This window comes from Phymastichus coffea, unplaced genomic scaffold, assembly GCF_024137745.1.
Source record: "Phymastichus coffea isolate CEN01 unplaced genomic scaffold, Cenicafe_Pcof_1.1 PCOF00138, whole genome shotgun sequence".
Taxonomy (NCBI): Eukaryota; Metazoa; Arthropoda; class Insecta; order Hymenoptera; family Eulophidae; genus Phymastichus; species Phymastichus coffea.
In genome coordinates this window covers 140,782-163,218 of record NW_026706949.1, presented here as the reverse complement: position 1 = coordinate 163,218, position 22,437 = coordinate 140,782, and the positions used below count along the sequence as shown (strand labels likewise).

The window sequence follows — 22,437 nt, the reverse complement described above, 5'->3', positions numbered from 1 at the left end:
CGCCTCGCTTAGATCACTTTCCTGCCACTAAAATCTCTGCCCCCTTCTCTACACTCTTTTCGTATAGCACTCATCTCTTTTAATTTTGTTGCGCTGCTTCAGCAGCTCTCTCTCTCTCTCTCTCTCCCACTCGTCCTGCTGATGGCTCCACCATTTTTATTTGGCTTTCATTGTCGCATTTCTCAAACTTGCTGCCACGCTTGAGTTTTCATTTGACGTCTAATTTTAAGACTATCTTCTTGTACATAAGAGCACGTAAGATTTTGCATTCGATTCACAGATTTCTCAAATTTCCAACTCAGAAAATGATAAATCAATTTTTAAGCTACAGGATAACTTTGGATTGTTCTTTGTTTTTGAGATAAATACGTTAGGATTGAATTATTTGTCAATAACACATTAAGATTACTAACAATACATCTAATAATAATGACATATTGACCATACGAATAAAAAATTATACAATATTTTCACCCAGATAAAAATTTACCTATGGTACATTCTATTACTAACATCTACTTACAGCTTCTGAACTTGGGTCTCCTGTTTACAATATTGCAATACACATAGGTGATATTAGTTTTCAACCTCTCACTCCTTCGCCAAAAATTATATTAACTAGATCCAGTCTCTGAAATGTAGTCTCGTGCTTCAACCAGTGACCAAGCAGTAGCTAACTATTTTATTATAACCGTAATGACTTGAAAATAAATTTACTAAACTGCAATACTCTAAAGTTCTGCTTCATAAGCTGTCAAAGAAAATTTGCTCTCGTTTCTCGACTGTTTTACATAATAATAAACCTATGACAATAGCTCGAATATTTAGATCCTGATAGGTACTGGTATTTTTCTTTATAAATGGCAAGAAAAAGTAATAGCCTCAACACCGGTTCTAAAGAACTCGAAATCAAGAGCAACTATTCGCGTTTCCGTCGACTACATTGACTAGCGAATCGCGCGAGTAAGACGGAGCAAATGAACACACAAAGCAGCGTCATTCTTCTCTTTCGTACGCTGCCCGTCAATTGGCAAAACGGCGCCAATCGATAAATTTATACGCATCCTGGAGCGTGACAACCCGTTCTGCCCCTGTTCTTTCTCTCTCTCTCTCTCTCTCTCTCTCTCTCGTTTTGCCTCTTTGAAGTGTACACGCTGCTCTCTTTCTTTTTTCTTCCAACCTCGCGAAGAAGAGAGAGAGAGGGAGCGAGAGAAGAGTAGCCTATTTATTTTTCTGGTTCACTTGTGTGCCTGTCTCTCGGCACGCGCGGACCCTTTCGATCCTGTCAAACGATTCCCTAAATCTGTCCTCGCTGTCTACCAACTTGACTTAAGTGTTTTCTCGGAAAGTCATTTTATTTTGTTTTCCACGCAGGACGATCTTTATTTTAACAGTTTTCCGTTAGCGATCAAACTCATTGTCTAGACGTCTTATGGATTATTACTCTTCAAAGTACTGTTGTTTTATTTCACGTTAAAGGTAATGCCGCTTCTATAAAACTGTTGCTTACATGTAAGTGGTACGCTTGATTACTAGATGGCAGATTAGATAATAGTGAATGGGCAAACCTTTATGTAATTTTTCGCAAGGAAACGAGGCATTTGATTGTTGACAATTAATATCCAAAAGTACTCATTATTTTTTCTTTCATTTAAAAGTGAAAACTATATTATAAGTTAAATGTATCTTCAATTTAACCTACAAGAAACTGAAATACATATGTTAATTTATCTTCAATCATCGATAATCTATCATCAATTTATAATTAGAGTATAAGACAGTGTGAATCCCGATTCACTCAAATGAGAATAACCAACATCTCACGATCTAACATTTGCACAGGAAACTATCAAGTATAGTTCAATGACATTTCAAAGATCATTCGTATCTTCTCACCGTAATGAGGCAGCATCAACATTCCAGAAAACTTGCGCGCATTCGAAACACTTGCCAATCAGCAAACTTTACGCTCCAGCCAATTTATCGCTTTCCCACCCAACGTCTTGTCATTGGCAATGAAAGACCTGGCGGCATCACGAGTAATCGTTCTTCTCTCCCCTTTCATCCGCGCAATAATCTTGCGGCCGCTCGCTAAACGAGATATCGACACACGGTGACGCGAAAGAAGAAGACAAAGCTATGGCATAAGAGAGAGAGAGAGAGAGAGAGAGAGAAGAGATATGCAAACGTCTTGCGCACCACCGGGACGTAACTCAGTCGAGGACGAAGCAGCGACACACTTATATGCATAATGTCGCTGAGAGAGAGAGAGAGAGAGAGAGAGAGAGAGAGAGCAAGCGAGCAGCTATAAACCTCCTCGATACCGGCCGAATAAAATCCTCGATTTACAATCGCGATACGACGACGAAGTAAAGCAAACAAAAAAACACAGCAGAAGAGTAAAGGACGAGCATCGAGCGCTCTCGTCACCGGATCATCCTATCGCCTATACTATTGTATCTTTGATAGGCACGACGACGAGGATGCGAACAGAGAGATTTTATGTATTGACGTGTTTGCTGATGTCTCGCACGAAGGGGAGAGAGCGCCGAGCAAGTCAACGGACAAGGATGATAGGTTTATGGACGTGTAGGATGGGCCGCTTGTAAGAGATCCGATTGAAAAGGTTTGTATCTTTTGCGAGTACTAAAAGAATTTTTTATTTTATCTTATTGCTGCAGTGCTTTCGATCACTTTGTTTAACCGCGCCAGCGGAAATCAAACGACAAATGTTTGAGAGATGCGACTGCAAGAATTGTTGAGGTAGCAAAATTCACTTTCGGAAATAATTAATAATTTTATAATTTTTCAATTGTGTCCAGATTTACATCGATGATAAATAATTTTTTAAAGATTATTAAATACAATTCCAATGATTGGAAAATCCATTGCGATTGCTTTACAGGATGTATGAAAAAATGTTGAATCGTTTACTGGTTGCAATACACAATTTGTTTGATAAAATGGCTGAAAAGAAATGTTAATCAAAAACAAGCGTTGAAAGTTAGTGTAAATCAATGAATATATTTTATTTGAATAAAATTAACAAATTCGACACTGTACACAGACTTACGTGTAGTTTTTATAATTATCGTTAAAATTCTTAAACATCTCTAGGTTTAACGATCTGAGCTGGAACATTTTCTTTGCCGTTTCCATGAATATATATATATATACACATCTACTACACGTGAACTTCACTTGAGCAGTAGCGCGTCGCGAAACGTATGCACACGTGGGTGAGGAAAGAAACAAAGATCTGTTCAGATTCTGAGAATGAATATAATTAAAGCTCTCTCTCTCCCCCTCTCCCGCTGCTGCTACTACTTCCACGTTGGAGCCCTTTGCTATGTATAAATTAGTCCGACCGGGCTATTACGTTCACCTCGCGAGTACTTACTCTATCAACGAATCTACCTGTACGTTTTCGCAGAACATTAATTATTTACCAGGGATATACTTTTTACAAGTTTCTCCTTTGAATATCACTTGGAATTGCCACGCAGAATACGTTCGAACGTAAATTATGAGAAAAATCAATTACTAAGTAAAATGAAAAAGCGAAAAGCACAGCCAGCGAGACATGAGCTACCTGCAAACACCATTAAAACGCAGCCATTCATCAGCGCTCTCCACCTACCTAAAATTCACGAGACACAAGCTCTTTCGGCGCCTCTCTCTTACTCTCTCATCCTCTTCTTTTCATCCAGCACACAAAGTCGACGTAAAGCACAACATACAGAGAGACGCCGCCGCCTCGCACGAGATGTCTGTCGAGAAGGCCCTCTCTCGCGCACACACGGACGCGTGCTTACTTTATTATCGTGCCTCAAATGAGAATTTATGCAGACATAAACGCTCGTGTCAGCAGCCAACTGCGGCGCGTAGGTGAACGCACACTCCCAATGGACGAGCCTGGCAAAGCAAGAACGAGATAGGCAAGGAAGAAGCTTTGAATGGACGCGCGTTGGCTTGTGTGCCACGAGATGCCGATTTTTCTTCATTTTTCGCTTTCCTTTTTGTCGACCGTTGAAAAGCGAAAGGAATAAACGCCGCACGATTGTCAGCTTGTTTCGGTTTTTAATTGGCAGGCTTTGAGCTTCAAGGATGCTGGGTTCGAGCGTCGGAAAAGCTTTCGTTGCGCGTAGTTCGCCTTTTTTTCTTTTCGAGAAGTCGTTGCGATATTACACAATTACTTTTGTTGAACGTTATTCATAAGAAAAATCAAGGCAAAGTTAGTTCGGAAAGTTCTTTACTTAGCGAACATTGATAAAGGCGAATTTTCAAATATATGAACAAAACTACTTATTATTCGCGATGTTTTTTTTTGTTTTTTGTAAATTTTTCTCGAATATACGTAGTTAATAATAGAATCTTGAACGAATATGTCCCACTAGATGGAAAATCAGATTATAGTTCTAAGAATGAACCAATCATTTCGTTAATATGATTTTTTATGAAAGAGTGGGATATCGTTATTCTTTTCACATAATTTATTGATTTATTTATTGAGTATCAATACAGATGGCAGCCTAATGCGCAGTCTGTACGTGGACTAAAAACAACTGATCAGCTATATAGAACAGCCATATCTCGTTCGTGGGCTTTAGTATACGCATAATTACTTTAGACTAATATTACAACTAAAATTTCACACGTTGAAAATTTATGTTGAAAGTGATCTATTATTCCTTCACTCGATTACTTACGTAAAATATATATAGATCACAAACTTCCCTAATCTACTTTTAGTTTACGCTTTATACTCTTTTCAGATACATTCAGTTTTATTCGTTCGGTATCACATTAAATGTCTTTTAATGTGACGTGACTTAAATTCTTGTAATGATAACCGGAGAACTGAAGCGCAAAAACTCAATAGAGATTCAATGGGTTTTTAAATTCAGAGTTACAAAAGTCTTCAATCACGTTAAAGAAAATGTTTTTTCTGTCATTGCGCCAAACAAAAAGTATTCAACGGGACACCTTTAATCGCAAACATAATATTTTACAAAAGATTACTATATTTTGGTTTGTTTACAACAACACTGAAGAAAGTACTAAGCTTTGAAAGGAACAACAAGTTGGCGTACGTGTAATTGGTAAAGTAATATACGACGAGCAAACCATAAAGTGTGCGTTACCATCTTGAAAACATATACGAAGAAGAGTGTCTCGCGTTTATGCTCATAGCACGTATGCGAAGATATTGGCAACTCGGTATCGATTATTTCTTTTTTTCTCCTGAGAGAAGCCATGTATAAATCATTTGACTGAAATTTTGGAAATGCAAATGACATGGTGATCGATGCGCAATTTACTATTATATCCAACAAGAGAGAAGGGAAAATCTGAATGGCTGTTATTTATGAGCTTTAATCGTGCAAGAGTGATGGATGCGTCTGTACACGCGGATAATAAGTTATATGCGATGCTGATTAAAATTTACGAATTTATTATCCGTTTTAAATTTTCTTCGTTTTTCTTTGTTTTGTCGCGTAATTTTTCGCCAATCAATGAAGCATTCCTCGCGACGCGGCGAGCGCGCATCGCGTTAAAAGCACTTGCCTTCGCAAATTTATCTCTCAAAGCGACAAAAATAATCATCGCACACTGTCGATTGTATGCACAGTAGGCATGAGCATTAGCCACAAATTATCTAGGCAATTTTTCACCTGCGCCATACAAAATTTCGCCAGTAATTCATCGAAATTTTATGTAAGTATATAAATGCGAAGACATTGACAAAACGCTGTAAAACACGCGGATGGAAATATTTGACGTCGGTTCTCTCGCTCACTTTGCGCGATAAATTTCCCCGGAATTCCGCTATTCTCGACTCGCGCGCTCGCGGTATAATCGCGCGTGGGCAGGTGGGGACCTCTCTCTCTCTCTCTCTCTCTCTCTCTCTCTCTCTCACTCTCTCGCGGATGACACGTTTACATCGTTGCGGATAAATCAAAACCTACGTTAGGATGATTTCACTTGACGATTCGCACGTGTGTGAAATTGCATCGTTGGCACAAACAGAAATTTAAGATGTGTGTATTTTTACTGTTTTTAGAGAGCTTTCGATGGAGAGCTTTCGACTTTGTCGTAATTTTTAGTCGTTGCTGTGACATAGTTACTTTCCGATGCAAGAATAATAATGATTTCAGTTATCGATTTCCAAAGCTTCGAAAACGACGCTACATAATTGAGTTATTGTTTTGTTTTTGCTACCATCACGATTTGAAAGCTTTCTTTATACATCATTTTATCCCAACATTTAAGCGATCACGTTTGATAAGCAATGCCTGGCAATCAGTAGTAACAGACAGAATAAGGTCAGGCGCAGCGATAATTTTGAACCGCGCAAAGAAAAAAAACAAGCCGTAATTCATCCGATCCAAAATCAAATTAAAGCAGAAGAAGGAGAAGAAGAAGATGAAGAAGAGGCGGCGGTGTCTTTCTGGCGCGAAATTCCCTCGACGTTTTTTTTTTTGGACGATAGATTAACGTCCTAAGACCGTCACCACAAATCATTATTAGCATATTATCGGCAAGGCTTATCGAGAGGGCGCGACTTCAAATAGAACTCGCGTCGCCGGTAAATCAGACGATTATTCATTCGTTAACAGACGTATAATTACAAGAGTGCGCGCAAGAGACTCGAGCCCATCTATCCGCGTTCGTTGTCGCAGCCCTCGCTCCAAGAGAGCCGCGACGTCGATTTTTTGTCCCTGTTATCGGGATTCGAAGGGCGAAGGAGCTGCGCGAAGCGATGATTAAAATTATTCGTCGCACCGTTCCCCGGCTGGTTTTCGTTGCTCGAAATCGACGCGCGCTTTAACAATGATAGTCCGCGGCAAATTGAAAAGCGCAGGCAGGTTAGCGTGGGCACTAAGTGTAGACGTGATAAGCGCTTCGCGAATCGATATTAACGCGAGCGTCGACGGCGCTATAAAACGGATCATCGTCGAGCGCGCAAATCAAACGACTATATGGAGAGGATGGGCGCGAGTGCAGCGAAGGGGTCAGCCAGCCATCAGAGCTCATCCCTACTCGGTTATATAGCTCGGCTCTCTCGCTGCAACGCCTGTAACGCACCCGAAAATTAATCGGCGTGGGCGCAGCCGATAACGGATGACGCCGCCGCCAAACTGCCAGTATATTTTACTTTAGCCAGAGAGAAGCCACTGCAGCCGTGCTGCTCGCACGTGTCTGTTATTTCGCGAGGCAGTCGCCTGTCGTGCGACATACCGACCTACCAAAGATTTACATACTCCACGTGCACAGATCGCGACCGATGTTTTTGCCGGAATAATCTCATGGCTGATGAGACTTTTGCCTCGGCTAACTGTTTATTAGGCTGCATCTTGTGTACAACCAAATATCATTGTATACGTGGAAGCTCGACCAAATTTCACGACTTTTATCGACAAGCTCAATTTTTATACTAAACTCACGATATTGAGATATATGGCTTTTGTTCATTATTCGATAACTTCTCTTTCAATCGATAGCCGTTGGCCACTTGACATTTATAAAAGCCGCCAACACTGACTGCCATCTGTGAATCAGTATTTTAAGTATGAAATGAGGTTCGAAGAAAGGAGCTTATATGATAAAAATATAGGTTTTTTTTTAATTGTGGAACAAAGTAACCATATAAAATTAAAAATTATCTCGAAAGGGCTGTGTGTATTAGCTATATAACAACCATTCAATAATTTTTCAAGCATTCATTTTAAGTAATTAAAGATTCATGCTGTTGCGAAATGGAATAAGGACAAAAAAATAATTTTAATGCTCCAATCAGTGAAAACGTACCCTGTAATTGTCTGAAAAACAGAATTGATTCTGAAAAATGCGTGTTCGTGTAAAATATTTATACTCAAAACTAGCTTGGTGGGACAAAGGTCTAATCACTTTTTCTATAAACATACCGAATTAAAAAACTTTAAGGGTGTTTTAAAATTTACAATTATTTAAAATTAAAAATTACAATTTACAATTTTGTCCTAATCTAAATAGGACAAAATCTAGTGATTAACTTTATCAGAACCACGGAATAGCAATTAAAAATTTGTTTGATTGACTTAAGGGACTGCGTGAATCGATGCCATATCTTCCGATTATAGCCGTTTTAAAAAACCCAAGTGAGTAAAAATCTATCCAGTGCCCATGTATATGTACTGAATGAAATATTTCAATTTGATCACTATAGATAATTATTGTATAAAATTGACGCGATCCAATAAAGAATCTATTTCAATCATAAAAATATGCATTGGCAAGGTCTACATTATCTCAAGTAGTTCTACAAAATTTACCTTACATATTTTTTCATGCACACAACTCGCCGCCGATCAACCGCAAAATCAGTATAGCTAGAAAAATTTTGCTGCGTAGAGGCAAATTTGCTTATAACAATACGTTTATTTTCCTCGATATTGAAGATTAACAATTTTATTTGCATTTGCTTTCTTTCATTTTCAAAAATATGTTTAATTGTATTACGGCGCTAAACTGTTGAAATTAAAAAAATTTATTAAGAATATTCAATAGAAATTGAGTTGCACATTGTCCTGAATCTTTACCAAATTCGAATGTTGATTATATCCTTCTGTTTTTTAATTTAAATTAGAAGTACAAGCTTATCCCAGGTATAGACATTCAAAAAGTCAGAAAGAAATTCAGCAAATTTTTCCAACTTACGGCGATTGCATAAAAATTTTCATATCTTGGTAATTATTTGTCGACTTGCAATATTCATCGGTCGCAGGAGCTTTGCATTCAATTAGCATTGCAACAGGGAAGGTCGTCGCCGATATAGTAGCTCCCTGTCACTACTACGTATACCTATATATATATACGTAAATATATGCAAATAGTATGAATCCGCGTGTGCGAAGGGTGTACGAGAAGAGGACCCCCAGCACACAAGGGTCACGACTTTTTTTTTTTTTTTGAAGTTTTACAAGGACCAACTAATAAATGGTAGCCAAAAAAGTTGTTATATTTTTACAGTATATATAATGTATATTAATTTAGTGATTATCTTACCAAATCTAATTCTGGGTGTTATGTTTTTAAGACCTTCCGGTTGTAATGTCGATTGAATCTCAAGTATATCGATTTGCCAGATTTAAATTTAAAGTTTCGTAAAAGTTTTTACTGAAGAGATTAAATTTGGAATATATCTGGGAAAATTCTGAATATTTATGACCATTATTAATTAATTCGATGAATTCGGAACAAACGTGGAAAATGTTTATTTGTAGAAAATGTGTAGAGGGTAAAACAGGAATCTTCATTGGTATGTATTGGTATCCGACGTTCACTTGAGCCTCGAAACTCATAAAAATAAATATTTATTTAATCACAATAAGTTTATTATGTTATCATTATAAATAAAATAGTTATGGCTATAAATAATTCTTATATTTGGATCAAGCATTTGTGAAAAAAATCATTATATATATATATATATATATATATATATATATATATATATATATATATATATATATCGATATACACCAGTAAAAATATTAAAATCAGATATAAATAAGTTTATCTCTATTATAACTTATTAAATACTTTTATCTAAGAATTCGCCAGGCCGTAATATGTTATTCCGGATGCCTGAGCTGAGCTGAGCCTAATTTATACGATTTCCGTACTGTCATGAAAGAATAAACATAATGTATGTATATATATATATTTCGAGTGTCCATCGAGTTTGAGTGTGTGCGTGTGACGTCATACATTGCTGAGACCAATAGGTCCAAAGTCCACCGAAGCACCGAAGGCCTGCAACAAGTCCACCAACAAATCGCTACTCATTTTCACGATAATCCGTTAGTTATACGCCGTAAATTTAATACGAGATTAAATTTATATAATAAGATATTGTTCTTTATTATCACATTTTTCCCCAATAAAATCGTTTGTTTTCTTCAAGCTTATCTCGTTGAAAGTTGAGAATCTCGAACGAGACGTATCAACGGTATACTCCCAGACTTATACTCCGTAAATAAGTATAACTATTAAAGCGTCAATTGGAAAAATTAATGATGGCTGGAATTGTTGCTAAACATCTTCCTCGCTACAATAATACTGTGCCTCAAGGTAATTGTAACTCTCAATTGTTTATATTTGATATTCCAAATAGCACAGTAAAAAACCATATCCAGCTTTGATAATTAGACAAAATGATTAATCATCATGTATGAGTGACCGATATTAAAAAATAGTTGCTAAAATATAAAAGGATAGTTGGGTTAAGGAATATTGAAATTTTCCATTCTTACAACGTTATGCCAAAATCTAGAAATTTTCTAACTGTATTTTAGAAAAATTTTGCAGTAGAAAATATTAAGGTCAATAAAGTTCACAGAAACTGCTTAATCATCATAACTTGTTGATCTTATTTGTTTTTCATGTAAGATTAAAATTCTAAGTCTACCATAAATTAATATGAACATTTGACTGTTGATTTACTTTCATAGTGATAATGAATGCCAATATGTTAATTAGTATAAACTTAAATTTTTTGTTATTTTATAATTCCAGCTACTGTTATCTGGAATACATTATACTTCAATAAAAAAAATTATGCAACTGCATCAAAGCCTTCTTCAGGAAAGAAAAATATTGTATATATTGATGGAGTGAGAACTCCATTTTTAATGGCGTACACTGATTACAGCAAACTTATTGCTCACGATCTTGCTAGAGAGAGTCTCGTGTAAGTATTAAACTATCAGCTAATTTAAATTCAATTTTGATCTAATCAAATTTTTATTGTTGTGAATTTTCCATTTTTATTTCTTAAAATCAATAATTATTTTTCTACTTTCATTATAGTAATCTTCAAAAGAAAACTAGTATTCCAAAAGAAGCTATAGACTATGTAGTGTACGGTACTGTAATTCAAGAAGTAAAGACTTCCAACATTGCCCGAGAAGCTTTATTGGCTGCTGGATACAGTGAGCACACTCCAGGTCATACAGTCACAATGGCTTGCATAAGCAGTAACATGGCTATAACCACTGGTGTTGGATTAATAAACTCTGGAGTATACGATACAATTGTTGCTGGTGGCGTTGAATTCATGTCTGATGTTCCAATTAGGCACAGTAGAGCAATGAGATCATTAATGCTCAAAGCAAATAAGGCCAAGACACCAATGCAAAAGCTTGGATTGCTTGCTTCTATCAGAGGAAAGCACTTTGTCCCAGATGTAATTTTTTTCTGTATCTAAAGTTATTACAATTGTTTATTTGAAATTAATCTTCATTTCGGAATATTTAGTTGCCAGCTGTAGCTGAATTCTCTACTAATGAGACTATGGGACACAGTGGAGATAGACTTGCTGCAGCATTCAATGTATCAAGAGAGGAGCAAGATGACTATGCTTTGCGCTCACATACACTTGCAGCCCAAGCCCATCAAAATGGACATTTAACAGATATGATACCCATAGTCGGTAAGTATCAAAAAGAAAATAACAATACTTATACTTATTTTATGGATTTTCTTTTAAATCTTACCTTAATGTGACATTCAGTTCCAGGTGTTAAAGAAGCTGTTAGCAAAGACAATGGTGTTCGTGTATCAACAAAAGAAACACTTGCCAAATTGAAGCCTGCTTTTGTAAAGCCATATGGTACAGTCACTGCTGCTAATGCTTCTTTCCTTTCTGATGGTGCTTCAGCAGGTTTAATTATGACAGAAGAAAAAGCCAAGCAGTTAGGATTGAAACCAAAAGCTTATATTAGGGAATTCACTTATGTTTCCCAGGATCCAAAAGATCAACTTCTGTTGGGACCTGCATATGCTATCCCAAAAGCAAGTTTATTTTATTAACATTTACATTGAATGCTCAATAAATTTATTTTATTGACCTGCATTATTTTGTTTAGGTTTTAGACAAAGCTGGTCTAACTTTGAAAGATATTGGTGTATGGGAAGTACATGAAGCTTTTGCAGCCCAAATTTTAGCTAATTTGAAAGCCTTAGATTCTGATTTTTTTGCCCAAAAGTATCTAAATCGCTCTCAGAAAGTTGGCGTTCCTGATTTGGCAAAATGGAATTCATGGGGAGGTTCTCTCTCTATTGGCCATCCTTTTGCTGCAACTGGTATCAGGTTAACTACTCATGCAGCTAACAGAATGATTAAAGAGAATCAACAATTCAGTTTGATTGCAGCATGTGCAGCTGGTGGACAGGTAAAAAAATGCAATTTTTGTTAACTAAACATTTAATTTTATAAATATTCATTGCATAATTGTGAAATAACTTTTCAGGGTGTTGGAATGATTTTGGAGAGGCATCCAGATGCAAAACTATAAGGTGTAAAATTAGGTGATTAAAGTGGAAATCATGGTACTTTGTTATTATAGTATAAAGAATTGAAGATCTAACATTCTACATATAATTGATACCAGCAAGTTGTATTCGCTTTTTGATTTTTTACACAATTTATATATATTTTTATAAAAAATTTGAGCAAGAATTTTATATCATAATATAGTTATCAGAATAAATATTAATTAACTTAAAAATATTCTGCTTATTTATTTTAAGAGTTCTATAAATGACTCAAATAAAAGAATAGGTGTTGAAATCATGTTTATTAAAAAGAAATTATAAATAAAAAATGTGATTATTTTATAAATTTGTTTGTACATTATAAAATTTTTGGAAATATTTCCAGTCCGTAAAAAAATATTGCTTTGAAAATTAAACTTGTTTGTCTAGTGCAGTAGTTACGGAAAATATTTGCAAATGATCTTTGACAGCTTGGTCAATAATATTTCTAATGTCTTTGCAACCTTGAAGTGCACGCAGTTTTAAAGGTTCAAGCCTTGACAAATGCAACCTTTGGCCAGCACCATGAGCCAATATCACAGAACTTTTAGTTTCTGTTTCATCTACAATTTTTGGAAGTGCTACAATTGATAAGGTAACACCTGGAGAGCATTCTTCTATCCAATTGGCATCAAGAATTCCTGTGCCTTGTTTTTCTTCATCATCATCTCCGAAGAGATTATCTGACACTGTTATAGAACACCCAATAGCATAATCCTAAGATAGAAAAATAATTTTAATACCTCTTGAGAAGCTATCAAATATCAAATGTATACCTTGATTGGTATCCCAGCATCAATTAAAGCAAGAGTTGCAGCATTAACTGCTACACAAAATTCACTTCCATCTGCTTGTAGAACTTCAACAAAAATGTCTATTTGTGATTTGGCGAAAAGTTCTAGATTTATAATTGCCTCCATAGCATGCCTCAGCTGCAGTGATCTCTCTTGAGATTTTCTGTCACCTCTTGGCTTCTTTTTCCTTTCTCCAGCTCCAAAACTAAATACAGCTGTACTGAACTGACAATTTACAACACCTTTCGTGGCTTTTGTAATACTAGCAGCAGATTTACCTCGAGGCTGAAAGCGAGTTTCAGAAATTGATTTTATAAATCTATACTCTAATTTTTAAAATATATGTAAATTAAAAAAAATACCTGGTGAGGTCCATAAACAGTTGCTAAAATCTTCGTTTTTCCTTGTTCTAAATAAGCACTTCCATCTGCTTGACTAAAAACACCTAAACGTAATCTAATTCTCCTTAACTCGAGTGGTCTTCTTCCATCAGTTCTTAAACCACCTTGTGTTGTATCAATTTCTGGTTCCATGGTGAATGAAAAATTCCACTTTCACAAAACAATGTTTTTATCCTCAACACTTGTATTTTTAATTTTGATACACTATATTTATAATCTTATTTAATATCAAGCTAATTAACCTAACTCCATTATCACTTTTTTCGAGTAATATTAGATTAATTTATTTTTAAATTATAAAATTTTTAATAACCGCTAAATTAATTGAACTAATTTCTCAATTAAAGTTGTATTAAAATTAATATAAGTTTTTTGGTGATTTTATCAGAACTGCATACGTACTGCACACGTGAAAAAATTTTGTTTATATGTATATGTTTAGAAACCGGTGGATATATATGCTGCATGAGTTTTTAAGGTTATAATTGTAACTTGAATATATTGATAGATCGACTATAAAATATCCATGGTAGAGTTTTGGAATTCGAAGTAAGCATTTAAAATAAAATAAATGTCATTCGTGATTAACAAATATATTTCTTATACTATAAAAGTTAATATTATTCATTAATGTTAATAATAAAGATAACGCTTTGAATGAAATTGACAAGATTGAAAGTCATAAAAAACAAATAGAATCAACAATTATAAAAATAATGACATTGTGAACAAAATCGAGCCGACAATTATTTAAAGAAAGTGATGAATAAAATACAAATTTAAATCAAATTTTAGATTTTCGAACAAAGTGGAACGAAACACCACAGGAGTAAAAATATCGAACCGATGGTACTTAGCGAACCATCCCGGCAAAGCACCTCCTCCGTGCGCGCCTCCCCCTCGTATGTCACACACAGAAAAGAGAAGAGAATCTCACATCTCGATCGCTTGTGCGCGTTTTAGATGTGTTAGTACAGCATCATCCGAGCAGTGAGAGTCGTGCCCCCTTAGTCGTGTCTAAAATCGTGTGGCTGCCGTGCATCGCAGTGCGCACAATAATAGCGAGGAAAAGAGAGATAAACGGAGCACCACCCCCGAACTCAGTAGCTAAGCCACACGAGTTGGGACTATATATACACACGGAGTGAAGGAGAGAGCACGAGCAAGGCGTTCTCTCGTCGTGCGTCGTTTTATTGTGTCTGCCCCTATGGCCGAGCATCAGCAGCAAAGACGGCGACGACGGCAACAGCAGCGGATGCTGCGACGACGCCGCGATTCGCTTAATGGCTAATCCTATAACACGATCGTCATCATCGTCGTCGTCGCCAGCAGCAACCACAGCCTCAGCATCATGAGTGCCGTTTACCTATTTGCTTTACTGCCCTGCCTCACCCTTGGCTTCCTGGGTAAGTTGTGCGTGTTCATATATATGTGCGTGTATGCGTTCATATGTGTATGTCGGGATCTGTGTTTTGGTTTCGACGATACGCGAGGATGCAGTAATCGTGTACAAAGAGGGGAGTCATGTGTAATTCTACTCTGCTTACAATCAGTACAATTTTGTTGTTATTAGCTAACGTACACGCTTCTGATTTAGTTTAAGTGCTTGATGATTCTTAAAAGCCTCTAGTATAACTACTATGATTTGTTATTTATGCAACTGCTTAAAGTTAATCTGCTACCCTTCATGAACCATTCAGTGCTAGTGGGGTTTGGGATTTGTCGAGGTATAAGGGAAAAAACTTGCTCACCACTTTTACTCTTACCGTGTTTACTTATATTTTTTCTACATCTTGCTGACATTATATAAAAACTAGCTGGCCTTTTATCTTAAGATTCTATCTTGCGCTGAATCAAAGAAATCTGGAATCACAAATCTTATGTGTTACATTTCTATATGTGAGGATGTACCAAAGAAGAAATCTTTTTACATTATTGAAAAGTTCAAGTGCAAACATTTCATTGGTTGTTTCTGTGCTTTGATTATCAGTGATTACTGTTTGAAGAACATATTTGTTTTTGAATGTTTCTTAAGTGAATTATTATTGTTAACCAATAATCTAATAATCTTTGTTTATAATTTGAACCGTGTTGATATTAAAACTAAAATGCATTTTCTAAACTTTGAAAGCATGTAACTGTAACATGTGCTATTCAAGTTTCTTTTTACTCAATCATGACTTTTAGACCCAATAAGTGCCCATGATGTCAAAGGATCACAATTTTGTCAGTTTTACAATGAGACAATGTGTGGAGGAGAGTTCAGAGAAGACTGTGTAGAAAGGGAACAATGTGGACCACATGATCCTGACAAACGTAATCACTGTTATGTTTTATGGCAATATGACAGCATTACTCATAAATCTACTATTAAGTTAAAAGTAAGTAACTTTATTATTATTGTAAACTTTTCATTCCAGATACATATCAAAACTATATTTTTTCATGAAAAGAAAAATTAACAATGTAAAATTTATTTTACAGGGCTGCTTTTTAGATAGCAAGGAGTGTTATGACAAGCAACACTGCGTTGAGAAAAATGCAGACAGGAAAAAGCAGCACTTCTTCTGCTGTTGTGACGGTAATATGTGCAACAAAAACTTCTCATGGGATCCACAGCCCACGCAACCGCCACATGTTGTACACGGTAAATACATCTAATTTCCGACTTCTTGAGTAAGAGTCGTTTAAAAATGTAATGTAACGTTTTCTATTCTTAAATTACAGAAATCGAACCCGTTCGAAATACAGAGCAAGAGTTTGTAACGCTTGTACTGTCGATTTCTATTCCAATGCTGGCGCTTGTAATCACTCTCTCGGGAATATTTTATTACTATAGACGTAAGAAGTTGGGATACTTTAATGAGGTATGTAAAAAATCGCCAGTTTGGTTTGTCATAATCATTTTTAGAAATTACTATCTTTTATCTATCATTTTTAGTTACCCACAATGGATCCCGGTCCACTGCCACAGCCTTCACCGAACCTCGGCAATCGTCCCATCCAACTATTGGAGATAAAAGCCCGTGGACGTTTCGGAGCTGTGTGGAAAGCCCAATTGAGAAACGAAGTTGTAGCCGTGAAAGTATTCCCCATACAAGACAAACAATCCTGGCAAACAGAGCAGGAAATCTTCAAACTTGCACACATGGATCACGAAGATGTGTTGCGATTCATTGGTGTCGAGAAACGCGGTGACAATTTACAAGCTGAATTTTGGTTGATTACGGCCTACCACGAAAAAGGTTCACTATGTGACTATCTGAAAGCTAACGTGGTCTCGTGGCCGGAGATGTGCAGGATTGCTGAATCTATGGCCAGGTTAAATTTAATTTTCCATTTTACAATGTAAATGTACATTTAAAAATATATATTATGTGTGATTACAGAGGCCTAATGCATCTGCACGAGGAAATTCCAGCTAACAAAGCCGACGGTTACAAGCCGGCAGTGGCTCACCGTGACTTCAAATCCAAGAATGTGCTATTGAAGGCTGATATGAGTGCTTGCATAGCGGATTTCGGACTCGCGTTGATTTTCCACCCTGGTAAACCATGTGGTGATACTCATGGCCAAGTGGGTACCAGAAGATACATGGCACCAGAGGTACTTGAAGGAGCAATCAACTTCACCCGGGATTCTTTCTTGCGTATCGACATGTATGCCTGTGGACTCGTGCTGTGGGAACTAGCTTCAAGATGTACCGTACAAGACGTGAGTTCTTATTATTAACTTAATAGTTCATTTAAAATAATTTGTTAATCCAGAAAGTTTAAAACGATGCGGAAGATCATTTTCGACATTAGATAATGATTCAGATTAGCGTGATTGACTCTTGTTAAAAGACATTAACAATTTATCATTTTAAATATACTATTAAACTGTTTGATGAATAAATTGCTAAGAATGAAACGTTTTACTTTAATTTAAAGTTATTTTTGCATGGATTTTTCAATGCAACAAATGTATTACTTCACGATAGTATTCGTTATAATTTTTGAAATTCAGAACAATAATTATTAGTGCAGCACTGGTACAAGTCTCGAAATCATCAAGGATTTCGACTTTACGATGAAACTTATAAATGGAAATTACACGTTCTTTTTTTGTAGGGACCGATCGGCGAATACAGATTGCCTTTCGAGGAAGAAGTTGGCCTTCATCCTACACTCGAAGACATGCAAGACAGTGTTGTCCACAAAAAGGAAAGACCATTGATATTAGAAACTTGGCGCAAGCATCCGGTAAGATTTTTTATTAAAACGATCGCTTCTTTTTTAAATTTAGATGAATTTGATAATAAAATATATAAATCAATTCGGTAACCTACTTTCCTTTGAACTGAAATACAGTGATGTATAAATACGCCGGCTCTTTGTTTTAAGAAATTGGATTTCAAGCACGTCATTGCAACGTTTATTATCGACATTCTGACATTACCGCGTACTATAAAGTAATAATTAGTTATTAGAAATTAAAAAGTAAATTAAATTTGCGATCAAACGATTTTCAGTAAGATCGAATTAATTTTTTGTAAGTCTTCAATATTTTCTTTATCAATATCGAGTTATTGATAGCCAAAAAATAAATGTTTAAAAAACCAAACATTAAATATTTTATAGGGTCTATTGGCATTCTGCGACACGATGGAAGAATGCTGGGACCATGACGCAGAAGCTCGTCTGTCAGCATCATGCGTAATGGAACGAGTAGCGTCGTTAAGCCGAAGCATGGTACTGAATTCGTCTACGTTGATTCGCGTGGACAACACAAACGAAACCCTTGGCACGAAGGAGTCGAGCATGTAGGCACGTGTACAAATCGGCACAATTGAGTTCTCTTGAGCTGTCATTTTTATTAAATTATGTCCTTTGGTGGTAACGACGAGATTACGGAGAAAATTTATTATTGGGAAAATGTTCTGTAGAATTCTGCCTGACTCTTTTTTTTTGTTATATTATTCACTCTCCGCGATCATATACGTCAATGGGAAACAATAACGGCATGTAGCCATAGTGCGCTGACTTGCGTGTTGCTCGTTTTAATTCCCCATTTCGTAGCTTCTAGATAACCAATGCTGCCGTTTGAATATTAACTTCTTCGGTAAGCCACACCTATCAAGCGCGTTTCATCGTTTCTCCCGTGTTGGACTGTTCATTTTTTTTTCATTGGTGATTACGTCGCACGCACGATGTCGCTTTGTTGACTGACCTTCGACAAAATATTTAGCTGCCAAAAATGCCACTATCGGAAATGGCTAGCGAAATAAGTCTTTTACTGACCTTGAATAATGTACATATTGTTTATTTTGAAACAATCGTGTATATGTATAATTTCGTTTTTAAAGATAAATCCGGATGTTTGAAATTTGTTGTCCAAATTGTTATATAATGGCTTCACTATTGATGAAAAATTTATTACCGACTGTTACTTCACTGCCTCGAGACTTATCTTCAAGACTCTTCATTGATAATACGTCAAATTGAACTTAGTCAGCCAAGTGTTTGTTAGATATTTGCTCATGAAGTAATTTCAAATGGCCGATAATGATTCACGCCACACTCTTAAAAGTTTTACCGAGGAGATAGCGTTGTAGTTGGTAATATTCGTTTGTTTTTCTTTTTCTTTCTCGATACTAGAATCAATCAGTCCGAACTATGCAAAAATAACAATCTCATCTTACAAAAAAATATCGCATGTCCAAGTATTCGATGGATAAAAACAAAGTCGATTAAAGTGGCATTCCTTTCTATCCCTTAGTTACTCGAATGTTAATGGTGTGTCGTTATACTATATCATAGATTTATAGCTTATTATATTATATATAACTCGATGCTTTGTAAATACCTACAACGATAATAATCATATGAAGTGTACATTTATAGCGACTTTTTTAAAAAGCCTAACAATATATCGGATACAATTATATATAAAAATGTTACATCTGCTTTTCTCGTGAGCTGTATCTTGATTCCCATTGACGCGCAAGCCACCGTGAAATTTTTGAGAAAGTTATAACCACTCGAGGCGTACTCGTTTACAGTAAGCTCGACCGCAATGTATAACAATCGGTTTCGATGAAACTAATTCACATGGTACAAAGACATTTTCTTTTTCTTTTATGTGTAATATTATATAGATTTTCGTTCGTGCGAGTACGTATCGTTATGTATGACTTTCTTGGAGCAAGTAGAGCCAAGAGACAGAGAAAAAGACAAAGCGAAGAGATACACCGGTGAAAAAAGAGATGAAGGTTTATTACGATGTACCTGGTAGGCAAAGCCGATCTATTTGGTATGGACACGGTTCTCTTCGTAAAAGCGAGAAATTTTTTGTACGTTCCGAGATAATGCGAGAATCCTTGACTGGTGTAAGCTGTACAAAAAAATACGAACGCAATGTCCGCCCTAAACATTTTTTACACTCTCACACGTACATATGAAGGGATTTAATCATCGACGATTCTTCGTTCGTCTTCCAAGGTGCGCAATATTCTCGCTTTTTTACTTCCGTTGTAATCCTTAGTTAGGACGCTTATATGTATCTCTCACTGACTTTATTTTTTTCGTTCCTCCATTTTTATTGTAGTATATGAAGCGTGTCGATGCTATTCGCGTGTATTTTTCATGTCGAAATGCACAAAGAAAAAGAAAATAAAAGTTAGGAGAAGATATGTAGGTTGAGGGAGAGGGAATAGGAGGCGTGGATTATTTAGAGCTTTATACATTTTAGAAATCGACGCGCGTGCCAAAAAGCCAAGCAGTTAATCCAATTGAAAACGCCGAGCTTCTCTATTTGGTTATACCATGCGAAAGAAGAAAGACTCGTTAAGAATGTTATTGTATGACGATTATAAGTATATATCAGAGAGACGAGGGTGAAGCAAAACGAGGTGTACCTAATACAAATAATTATCGTACGATGCTCATTGAATATTATCGTATAATAATAGATAATAATTTTGTCGACGTTACAAAAAAGAAAAAAAATACAAAGTGTGTGCGAGAAAGAGAAATGTGTATATCGATTGTGAACACAACAAAAAATATACAAATATAGGAGCTTTTTTTTTGAATATAAAGCCCCAGACATATCGGACTGTGGACGACAAGTACGACATGCATATTTTTTACCAGCTCGCGATCATATTAGGGTAGAGCGACAAATGTGTATAGACCAGTCGAGCAGTTGTTGTTTCATTTTATTTTTATTTTTTATAAACAGGAAAAAAAAACGATATGATTTCCGTATGGAAAATCTAAAAGACTACCAGTTCTAAATTTTACATAAATGATTTATATGAATGTTGTAGTAATTGTTAAAAAGCTGTTGACAAATCCGCATTACTAAATCATTATTGCGTAATATGTTCCGTTCTTTATTTGTATATTGTTACACGTATGATAATGAATTTTTGTAATCGGTATTGTGTTTATCGATCGATATTTTCGAATCAAAAGTGATGATGACTGCTCGATATTAAATTATTTAGCTAAACGAAGAGGGACGTACACATCCACCGATTCTAGAAACTGTCTAATAATTTATCAGTACTGTTTATCAATGTTAACCAGAGATTGATCGGGCTTATTAGTATAATTTTTATCACTCATGAACGAGGAGTAAAAAAATTACTATAGCAAGTTGGCGTACGATGAATTTTTGTAAATATAAAAAAACAAAAAAATATAAGTTCGGTTATAGGGTATAATTGCTGTTAATTTTGATAAGTTGTAAATAATACGTTTTTCGTCGATCAATTAATATCGCTTTGATGAGTTTTTAACTAAAAAAAGGGAAAATCTTTTTATACACTTTTACAAAAAAAAAAGCAAAAATCCGAAAAAAATGTATGTTCATACCGCGTGCGCGTGTATAGTGGATGGAGCCTCCGTTAAAACTTTTCCGTTCGCGACAAACGTCAAATCGTAAATCGTCACGTAAATGTCCAATTATTTTTTTTCACCGAGCGGAATGAAACTTGTCTGTGATGAAATTCTCAAGCCAGAGTACAATTTTTAAAGGGACAATTTTTATACATTGAAGAAAGGAAGCCAAACACTATATCGTTTTATAAAAAGAAAAAATAAACGCGCTTTGTCCACGAATGAAAAGAAAAAATAAGAATATGTAGGGAACGGGATAGTGTACACGGAAGGTTCTACTCGTGATCGATTTAACTAAAAATAAAATCCGAAGTTAATTAAACGTTAGCCGCGCGCGCGTGATTACTCGGTCGGATCCATCTCTGGTGCGGAGTTGTGTATGGAGTTGATTTTTTTAATATTGCGAGACTTGGCTTGAGTCGAGTTTACGGAACTGAACACTCATCAATTAATTAGATTTTTCTCTTTTTATTCTTCTCTTCAAAACTATCTTTATGATTTTTATCCTATCGTAATATATACATTACGCATGCATACACATATTATCTATAACGTATAACTGCGAACGACGGTCGAAAAGAAAAACTTGTTGTTAATCTTAGGTAAATTAAGCGAACTATCATTGAGCAATTTGTTTAATAGTTATTTTTTATGAATACAAAATAAATTAAAAATACAAGGTAAAATGATTGCAAAAAATTATCTGCTATATATATACACATATATATACACACATATACATATGAATATACGTGTGTGTATATATATATATATACATACATATATATATATACACATACATATATATACATATGAATATACGTCGTGTATCGGAGATAAGAAGATTAAACAAATAAAAAAAGACCATTTTTTTAGCGTGTATCCTTTACCAATGTGGTATAATGATGCAAAGACTTTGATGATCGGATGAATGGTTTTTTGTCCGCACCTAGTCGAATGTAGGTTGACTGTAAATAAAATTTAAGATACAAATTT

The 22,437-nt window shown here is 35.6% G+C and overlaps 3 protein-coding genes across 3 annotated transcripts; 2 read left to right on the top strand and 1 right to left on the bottom strand.

Moving 5' to 3' along the window:
- The first annotated feature begins 9,742 nt into the window (after nucleotides 1–9,742).
- Nucleotides 9,743–12,514, top strand: LOC131671906 (trifunctional enzyme subunit beta, mitochondrial). The gene is made up of 8 exons (XM_058948697.1): nucleotides 9,743–9,845; nucleotides 9,950–10,116; nucleotides 10,561–10,735; nucleotides 10,855–11,230; nucleotides 11,302–11,476; nucleotides 11,558–11,838; nucleotides 11,913–12,218; nucleotides 12,297–12,514. Exons 2-8 carry the CDS (start codon nucleotides 10,059–10,061, stop codon nucleotides 12,339–12,341), a joined length of 1,416 nt encoding a protein of 471 aa, XP_058804680.1. The 5' UTR covers nucleotides 9,743–9,845; nucleotides 9,950–10,058; the 3' UTR covers nucleotides 12,342–12,514.
- A 96-nt stretch (nucleotides 12,515–12,610) lies between these two features.
- LOC131671907 (exosome complex component RRP41) lies at nucleotides 12,611–13,972 on the bottom strand. The gene is made up of 3 exons (XM_058948698.1): nucleotides 13,517–13,972; nucleotides 13,137–13,439; nucleotides 12,611–13,077 (listed from the first exon to the last, which is right to left on the bottom strand). Exons 1-3 carry the CDS (start codon nucleotides 13,685–13,687, stop codon nucleotides 12,733–12,735), a joined length of 819 nt encoding a protein of 272 aa, XP_058804681.1. The 5' UTR covers nucleotides 13,688–13,972; the 3' UTR covers nucleotides 12,611–12,732.
- A 503-nt stretch (nucleotides 13,973–14,475) lies between these two features.
- LOC131671905 (activin receptor type-2A) lies at nucleotides 14,476–22,418 on the top strand. The gene is made up of 8 exons (XM_058948696.1): nucleotides 14,476–14,961; nucleotides 15,743–15,936; nucleotides 16,040–16,202; nucleotides 16,283–16,422; nucleotides 16,497–16,876; nucleotides 16,945–17,269; nucleotides 17,668–17,799; nucleotides 18,178–22,418. The coding sequence occupies exons 1-8, from the start codon at nucleotides 14,907–14,909 to the stop codon at nucleotides 18,361–18,363; spliced, it is 1,575 nt and encodes a 524-aa protein (XP_058804679.1). The 5' UTR covers nucleotides 14,476–14,906; the 3' UTR covers nucleotides 18,364–22,418.
- The last annotated feature ends 19 nt before the right edge of the window (nucleotides 22,419–22,437 follow it).

Bases quoted from the DNA above. Each gene is read 5' to 3' on its own strand.
- LOC131671906 (XM_058948697.1), top strand. From the start codon at position 10,059: ATGATGGCTGGAATTGTTGCTAAACATCTTCCTCGCTACAATAATACT. The intron at 11,231-11,301 runs GTAATTTTTTTC...CGGAATATTTAG, and splicing joins GAAAGCACTTTGTCCCAGAT to TTGCCAGCTGTAGCTGAATT. The intron at 11,839-11,912 runs GCAAGTTTATTT...TATTTTGTTTAG, and splicing joins CTGCATATGCTATCCCAAAA to GTTTTAGACAAAGCTGGTCT.
- LOC131671907 (XM_058948698.1), bottom strand. From the start codon at position 13,687: ATGGAACCAGAAATTGATACAACACAAGGTGGTTTAAGAACTGATGGA. The intron at 13,440-13,516 runs GTATTTTTTTTA...ACTCGCTTTCAG, and splicing joins CTGTTTATGGACCTCACCAG to CCTCGAGGTAAATCTGCTGC. The intron at 13,078-13,136 runs GTATACATTTGA...TTTCTATCTTAG, and splicing joins ATGCTGGGATACCAATCAAG to GATTATGCTATTGGGTGTTC.
- LOC131671905 (XM_058948696.1), top strand. From the start codon at position 14,907: ATGAGTGCCGTTTACCTATTTGCTTTACTGCCCTGCCTCACCCTTGGC. The intron at 15,937-16,039 runs GTAAGTAACTTT...TTTATTTTACAG, and splicing joins AATCTACTATTAAGTTAAAA to GGCTGCTTTTTAGATAGCAA. The intron at 17,270-17,667 runs GTGAGTTCTTAT...CTTTTTTTGTAG, and splicing joins CAAGATGTACCGTACAAGAC to GGACCGATCGGCGAATACAG.